Here is an 8,596-nt window from a genome sequence, read left to right as displayed (position 1 = left end):
TAGCATTACACTTTATAAAAATAAATCACTTTACTTTTCCAAGAGATTTGTCTCCAATCTTCTGAAATCTTTCTTTGCTATACATGGATTTATCCAGTATGTATTTGTGTTAATATACAGCGTACATATTTGTACATGTGTTGCAATATTTAAGACATCTGTGATTGTAGTGTGATTAGAATCTTCATGACACAATAATGTAGGTGGAGCTGGTGATCACACGGTTTGGTCCTGAGCTACATCTTTTTTGTTTATTTATTAACAGGGCTGCTCAGCTATATAGTTGAATAATGCTGGTTCAAAGTCAATATTTAATATATTGTCAATAATAACTCACCTATAATTTATCATCGTGGGTTTGGCCCAATAAAAATCAGATTTTTTGAATGACCTTTGATTTAATAAGTGTTAATTAGCTCGGATATCAGCAGCCATAAATCACCTTTTTAAAATGCCAACTGCCTGTAACTTCAAAACCGACACTTATCTTCACATCTTTAATTTATAACGCTGTTTACCACCTCAGACACTCGCTGAATGTTTTACCTTCAAAAACCAACAGGACAAATTACAAATGAGAACATGGCTAAGAAAAGCCCTGCGTTCTTGTATTTACAAAATGCTTAATTGGGTTTGTTTGTACAGCGGTTTGTCACTTTTACTGTGTCAAACAGCCACATGATAAACTGATGTTTCTGTTGATCCTAGGAAATCAAATGAGACAGAAACAGAGACAATTAACACACACACGCACGCACACACAAACACACTGAGATGTATTTAGTGAGATTAGAGTGGAATGTATGTTTCAATCACTGAACACGTCATTTTGCAACAGGGACATGTTAACTAGCAGTTTAGACATGTGGAGCTGCAACGTCTGGGTGGTATGTTGAAACACACACACACACACGCATACCCTTCTACAGACAGTGATGTTGAAACGCACAAAGAGGGTTGTATGTGCAATTTCCTTGAGGATTTTTTTGGACGTTTCTTTGAAAACGATGTGTTGTTGTATAACTGGCTGACACACCCTACACAGAGCTCCAGGCTACAGAACTAACCCACCTGAACAGTCGGTAAAGTACTGAAATGTGTCACGCTATTATGAGTATTATAAGGGATTTGCATATGTTCAATGACTTTTCTTTAAAAGAGAACTATTTAAATGCGTTTCTAGAGGATTTTACAAGTACTCTAATTACATTTCTTTGAATACAGCGGTCTAGAAACTCGCTCAAAATGGCCTCCGCTCAGCCACCGTTGTAGCTTTCCAACGAGGGCTCCGGCGGTGCGGCGGTGCGGCCCTGCGCGGTTTCAGCAGCTTTGGGATCCACTTTAGAGCAACAGTGTGATATAAGAAACGTTATTAAGCTAATAAACCCAGCAATGAATGTCTTCTGTGGTTAGTTGTTAATTTATCCCCGTTTGAAAGGAGATCTCATCGCCGTTAGCTGAGGCCTTCCGGGGGAAATACATATCCCGTCAAGCATTGGCTCGTGACTAACGTTGAATTAAGAGGCTGTGTTACTGTATGTGTATGCCAGTGAGAGGTCAAGCACAATGGAATTGCCTTCTCCCCATACTAGTCTCCTGTAGGTCTGTGCTGTTTGGGAAGGAACCGTAATAATGAGTAGAATATCATATAGAGTATTAGTGTAATAAATAATGTGTTAATTATTCTGTGGACGCTTGAATAGCATTGTAAAGCGCGTGCCTGAGCAGTCCGTCGATATATAATATCTCACCCTTCTTAATTGGTTTAAGTTATACGTTAGTTATACGAATATGCAAACAATCAGTCATAGCATTTCAACTGACAAAAAATATATAGCCACATCAGACTTAAGGAATAATGATAATAAAGAATAAAATAACATAAAATTCTTTGGGTTCTTTTTTTTTTATTACCTGTGTATTGTAATAAGCATCAATTAGAATGAGTGGAAATATGACAAAACAGATAGGCATCAAACTGAGATGCAGATACCAAAATAAATATGATTCCACTCTTTCTATACAAACATCATTTTATAAGGACACATGTAATTATAAGACTTTCTAAATAATAATAATAATAATAATAATTAAACAAACAGAAGAGAGAATGACGAAAAGCACAATAGTTTAAATTCGTATAAAAAATAATATAACTTAACAGAGAATGTAAGCAATTCATTATTAATTTCAGTTTAGTTTTTGTTTTCATTTCAAATTTCTTTGGCTTTCTGACATGGTAATAGCAGGAAGTGTCATCAGAAGAAAATGAGGAAGAGTCAGATGGGGCCCTCTGTGTGATTGCAGACGGGAACTGCTCTCAGGAATGGCATTTCAGACAAAAAAATAACAGGGACACCGACTGAAGAATGCTAGTTACAGCACTGCAGTAAAAACATTATTTTAATTCCAGAATTAAACTGTTTTCTGCATTTAAATTTTATTTGTGGTGCTTAGTGTAAAACAAAGAAACAGAGAAAAAGATGCTTCTTCGGTTGTCTCCCCTACTCCTGTTGCTAATGTTACTAATATGAAGTGCATTCTTGTCCTGTAGGGGTTTTCCACAAGACTGATAAGCCCCGACCAAAGGTTGAGCGCAACCTAAAATAATTTCCTTCATCTTCCTGTAAGAAAAATCACTGCTGTTAATAAAACGCACATTTATCCGGGTTGATATTTTAAAGATTCCACAGCTAAGACAGATATCAGACTAAAGGTGCAGTGAGGGGAGCAGGTCCGGTGCGAACAGGATCTAACTTTATGGCCTCCATTACTCTGAATTATCCAGGTGCTTCAGGTAAAGTAGCCGCTTATCAAGATTTAGTGCTGCAGTAGTGCTTTATGAGCAGTTACTGACACCGTTCGACCTTTTGTACTGACCAATGCGTTCTCATCTTAGCGACTGATGTGCTGTTACATGTCTTTAAACAGTCATTAATGATTACATCCACCTGAATTACTTAATACACCACTCAAAGGGAAGAAGTAGGAGTTTATTGGCCTGTAAATGTGAGCCAATAAAGAAACTCTGCAAGCAGAGGAGCTCCGGTGATGTTTGTCCGCCACTTTGGTCCAGACTGAAATATCCCAACAACTCTCTTATGGATTGCTAAGGAATTTGGTAAAGCCATTCATGGTTCCGAGAGGATGAATCCTACCAACTCCCTTGATTCCAGAGTGAGTTTTTCCTTCAGCACCACCATGAGGTTCACGTTGGTGGTTTTGAGTGAAATACAATTTTGGATTGATTGCCATTAATATAGGGCACACACATTCTTGTCCCCCTCAGGATGATTTGTAGTGTTTTTATGCTAATTACCAAATATTAGCATGCTAAACTCAGATGATGAACAGGTAACCATTATACCATTAGTTGTTTAAAACATACCAACCGTCTTGGCTGTCTAACTCAACTATGAGAGAAAAGGTCTTTGAGAGAAAAAAAGGTCTTTAGGTTTCAGTTTGAAAAGTTTGAATTGCTCCTTCATGTCAGCTAGTTTTGGCCATGTTTTATGTTGAACCAATAAAAAGATGAATCTATAGACCATAGCCAGTGGGTTCCCAGACCGCATTTTCTGCTCTGTTTACCTGCATTCAACCAAAGCCTGCTCCAACTTGATTAGACAATATACAACTGGGATTACAAACGGAAACCAGGATGCTTCCGATACTTAAATCTTGTCCCGTTGCTTAAAAATTCCAAATATTAACACAGAATCTGTTAAAAGAGACTTGATTGAAGCAAACAGAGCTGATAACCTCTGATTTCACACTAATTTACTGCCCTCAAACTACTTCTGTATAATCGATATGTAATAATTACATCCTCAGCTTGAGTCTCTCTCTCTGAGGCTGACTCAGAGTGTGTTGGATCGTGGTTGTAGGAGGATCCGGGCATGTGGTGGAGCTCGATGCAGGGCAGGGCCAGGCGGGGCAGAGCCTGAGGTGGAGTGTTGAAGGGTAAACAGATGCCAAGTCCAACAAAACATAACTCTGGGCAGTGGCACAAGTCCTTGCAGTCTGCTCGGCCCGGAATAAACACACACTCTGTACCGTAGATACTCGCTTGCACAAATACGCTGTGTTTACACACGGCGTAGGCGGGGGATCCTGCTCTCTGTCGGTTCACTCAACCAGAGACTTAAGAAAATCTGTCCACAGATGCAGAGTTTCAACAAGTCATGCAAGGAGTCGTTGCTCCACGTCTGTGCCCTTTTCAACCTGGTAGGAGCTGACACAGCAGGTGCACACACACACATTTTGATGGTACAACACAGGCACACACACACACATTTTGATGGTACAACACAGGCACATACACCCACACACACACACACGAGATGGGCAGGGTTGCTCGGGCCAAGGAGGGTTATCTAGCTTAGGCAAAGAAATCCACATAAGCATCCGGGAGATCATCACAGATTATCTGCATTAAGCCTCAGTGAGGCTGCCGATGGTGGTGATCTGCATGGGCGTGGCCACGCCGATGTTTACCTGCCGATCGGTCTCATTAGCGGAGCAGGGCGTGTCCGGCTCCTTGGCATTACATCAAGAACTTGACTCCCTTTGTTGCTGCCATTCCATGGAAATCTCCATTCAGCCAGAGTGTTTGGTTTGGATCAACAAATGAGCTCAGTCTTTGAAGCAGAGTGATCGGCGCGAGAGTTTGCTGACAGCACTAATTGTTGTTATTAATCATGTGATACTTTTGTTGATCCCTGTGGAGAAAGTCTGGGCCTCACCCACGGGGGAAAAGCAGGTCAGGTCAAAAGTTGTCTCACGGAGCGGTGAGGGAGGCAGTAGCTAGCATACATTTTTTTATTACCACATTTGCTAAACAACACTTGAAGTGTGGTGTTAAATAGACACGTTTGATCCACAATGCATTGCACACTGTACCATGAAAACATTAAAGGGGACGTATTGTGGGGTACTTACTTATTCAGGCACATAGCAGCATATCTAGGGGCTGTTAGATAATTGATTTCGAAGGTGATCTGGGCCTAGTAGGATAACTTCTGTTTTTTCAGAGTTTAACATTAAGAAGTTACAGGTCATCCAGGTTTTTATGTCCGTAAGACATGCTAGAAGTTTAGAGAACTGGTTAGTTTCGTCTGGCTTAATTGATAGATATAACTGGGTATCATCTGCATAACAATGAAAGTTTACTGAGTTTTCTGATAATATTCCCCAAGGGAAGCATATATAAGGTAAATAAAATAGGTCCAAGAACAGACCCCTTCAGTCATTTTTGTTTTTTTTGTGGACTGCCTGGATCAGAAAACATGTGATTCGTCAAGCCATTTAAATTTGGCTCGCTTTCCTTTGTCACATATAGATTCTGAAAGGCTAGGCCAAAACGGAATTGCTTTAAACTAGCATTCTCTCTAATGGCCAGCAGTTGGCAACTCCTCTGGTTGCAAAAAGAAGTCTGGTTGTATAGAAGTCTATGAGAAAATGACTACTTCTCTCACTTGATTTATTACCTCAGTTAACATTGTAAATTAGCAATGTATGCTTTAGGGTGGGGCTGCCTTGTGATTGACAGGTCTCTACAAGAGCTGTATACGAAGTCTCTACGTCCCTCCTCCTCCAAATAAGGCCACTTCCATTCACTGGTTGTAGAAGACCAATATGGCGACGTCCAAAATGCCGAAGTAGAGGCATCAAAACCACAGACAAACCAATGGGTGACGTCACGAGGACTACGTCCACTTCTTATAGACAGTCTATGCATTTTGCCCTTCGCCATCTTGGTTTTTCAACGAAAAGTGACACAAGAGGTTGTTGCAAAGTACTATCAAACAAAGAATATGACATTTCTAGGTTACCACAAAGGTAACAATTAACTTTCACGAATTGAAAACACAAGGACAACTCCAAGACTGGACAACGCTGTGGTAGGAACCCGTCAATCACAAAGTAGCCCCGCCCTAAAGCATACCCTGCTTTATGTAAACTCAACATTGATATATAATCACCTTTTACGTTGATATGGTGAACATGTTAGCAAACAGTTGCTAATTTACACAGTGGAGTTACGGAGCAACACTATCATTTATTTGGAGTCGAGTTTCTGGCCACCTGGTGAATATACAAAGTCAAATATTTACTCTTTTATCTCTGTTTTGGTCTCCACCAGCTCTTGGGCCAAACCATGAGTGACTATCTGGACACAGCAGGGTGGAAATTAGCCAACGGGGAAGTTTTTGCTCAGAAACAATTTCATAAAGCAACTTTGGGGGAAATTTTTCCATTTGTTAATGTTACTTCAGTGTTTTGTTTAAGAAATATAATTATATTTCAAGGCTCACAACTGTACAGAATATGTTCTATATGTATATGAAAATGTTCTTCGTCATGGCTATTTTTTTTATGATCGTGGGTTCACAGAGAAACATCCTGATAACTAGGCGGCTCCGCCGTAACCAGCTGCTTGATTAATGGGTGCACTCGCAGCTCCTTAAACAGGTTTAGGAATGTGAGTAGGAAAAAAACTCTGTAATCATATACTCATGTTACTTTGAATCGGCCTTCGAGGAATCGCGGTCTTCCAAATAACTAAACAAGGACACTGTCACCTAGAAAAAACGGAGCCATTTAGCAGTGGTGTGTACATGAACACAGCAAATGATTAGTCTCTTTTTAATACGTCTGAAGTTTTATATGCGCAAACCTGAGAGCCTTTTTTTAATCTTTTTTAAAGAAAAATTGTGAACAAATTCATGTATTTTCATGATATTTTTGGGGAGAGCAGATTTTCTACTGTAGTTTTTTCCTGTTGTACACACACACACAAAAATGCATATCAACAGTGACACGACTTGCCCCAGCAAGCCTTCTTCGTCAACTCAAGTAGGAGTTCCTGGACACAAATGCATGTCTGTGCTTTAAATACTGTGTACGGTATATTTCCCATATGCTTGAAACCTCAAATGAAGCCCAACATTTGAAGCGGCTGGCGTGTTTGGACGGGAGGAGATGCGATCTACACCGCCTTTAAACCGTCCCGACACTTCATACACACACACACACACACACACACACACACACACGAGAGTCCAAATGGCGTGCAGGAAAAAAAACACATTCGCACGGAGGTGTGACAGAACACGCAAGTGCTTAAAGGATATGAAATGTATTTTAAAGTACAGGATGACAATAATCAATTTAAAAACAATATGCTTGTGCAAGAGAGAGTCAGGAATAAAAGCTTAATATCTTTACAGTGTAAATCAACAGATTTGTCGCCAACAGTAAAGTGCACAACACACACATTGAGACAGGAACACACCAGGCTTCAGTGTCTTGAATACAGTAAGCGGCTCATGAGAGATCGTCTCAACAGCGGAGGTTTCCCCGTTTTAAGTTGAAGTGTGTTTTGAAGCAATTGAAATCAATTGATCTGGAAGTCTGTTCTGCCCCTCATCGGAGACGGCAGAGCTGCTGTTCTACTGAGTCTTCGGCTGAGATGGCATCCATTTTTCCGACGCAGATGGGTTCACGCTTGTTTGGAAGGGCGAAAAGAAGAGAAGTGAAATGGACTGGATTTGTTGTGTATCTCTTCCTGCGTGAAACCATGACTAAAAGATTCAAGGGTTCAGGATCAGGAGCAGAGGAAGACCAGAAATGAAAAAACGGTTCACCTTAGACTTTGAATATGAGCAACACCATCCAAGATCTGAAATCATTTAGCTTATGTCTATTTAACTTATATAATAGAAAAAGAAAAAAAAAAACACTGTCATGAAGTTTATTCCTTCACCCGTCCCTTCATCTCACTTTCTTGCAACAGTACTTTTTCTTTGGAAACATGTCATCTTTGCATTACTCAACCGTAACGTGTCGTTTCAGGATCTAAATCTTTGTTCGAGGTCGTTTTAAAATAATAAGGACTATCTTTGGCTATTTTATCCTTGCATCCAACACAGGAGCATAAAAAATCATGAGACAGATGTTCAGAGACGCGAACATACATATGAGTACAGGTGCAAATGGAACAGTTTTGTTCTTACAGAGGCCCAGTGGGACAGTGCTAACTTTGGGGATCGTTGTTCGAATCACATGTTCACTTTGGGATACAACGCTCAAGGGTGCCACACTTTCTTTTTCTTTCTTCTCTTTTGTAAGATTTCCATCTTTCTCCTCTGTTTTAGGTCCATCTACCTCTGTGTTTCCTCTTTTTATCAAAAACATTCTGGAGCGAGGGAGAGGACAAAGGGTGAGGTAGGGAGTCATCTTAATGTCTCTCCCGACCTTCTCCTCCTGGGCCTCCCACAAACAGCTCTTTCTCCGCTTGACCTTTAAGGGTGGGGGAGGGAGTCCGCGGTCCTGATCCCCAGCCCCTCGCTGTCTTCCGTCATTGCGCATCTCCCAGGGGGCGGCGGGAGCGTGCGTCCGTCGGGGGCGGTGTGTATGCCGAGGTCGGTGAGGAGGTCCCGGAGGAGCGTGACGGTGCTCGCTAGCTGCTTCTTCTCCCCCTCCAGTGCGGAAACCTGGTCCCTGAGCCGGCCCTCCGACTGGGCCAGGGCCTCCACTCGGCTCTCCAGGCTGCAGACTCGAGCGTGTGACACCTGAGGGGAGAGCGAGTGATGGT

General features: G+C 41.3%; 1 protein-coding gene across 1 annotated transcript in view; it reads right to left on the bottom strand.

The window, feature by feature from the left end:
* Positions 1-8,211: 8,211 nt before the first annotated feature.
* tbc1d1 (TBC1 (tre-2/USP6, BUB2, cdc16) domain family, member 1) overlaps positions 8,212-8,596 on the bottom strand; it is a 50,306-nt gene continuing 49,921 nt past the window's right edge. Inside the window, 1 exon segment of the mRNA XM_054604102.1 lies at positions 8,212-8,573. Within this exon segment, the coding sequence (XP_054460077.1) occupies positions 8,304-8,573 (270 nt within the window). The 3' untranslated portion in view covers positions 8,212-8,303.

This window comes from Anoplopoma fimbria, chromosome 9, assembly GCF_027596085.1.
Source record: "Anoplopoma fimbria isolate UVic2021 breed Golden Eagle Sablefish chromosome 9, Afim_UVic_2022, whole genome shotgun sequence".
In the NCBI taxonomy this organism is placed as follows: Eukaryota; Metazoa; Chordata; class Actinopteri; order Perciformes; family Anoplopomatidae; genus Anoplopoma; species Anoplopoma fimbria.
This window is presented reverse-complemented; position numbering and strand designations above follow the sequence as displayed.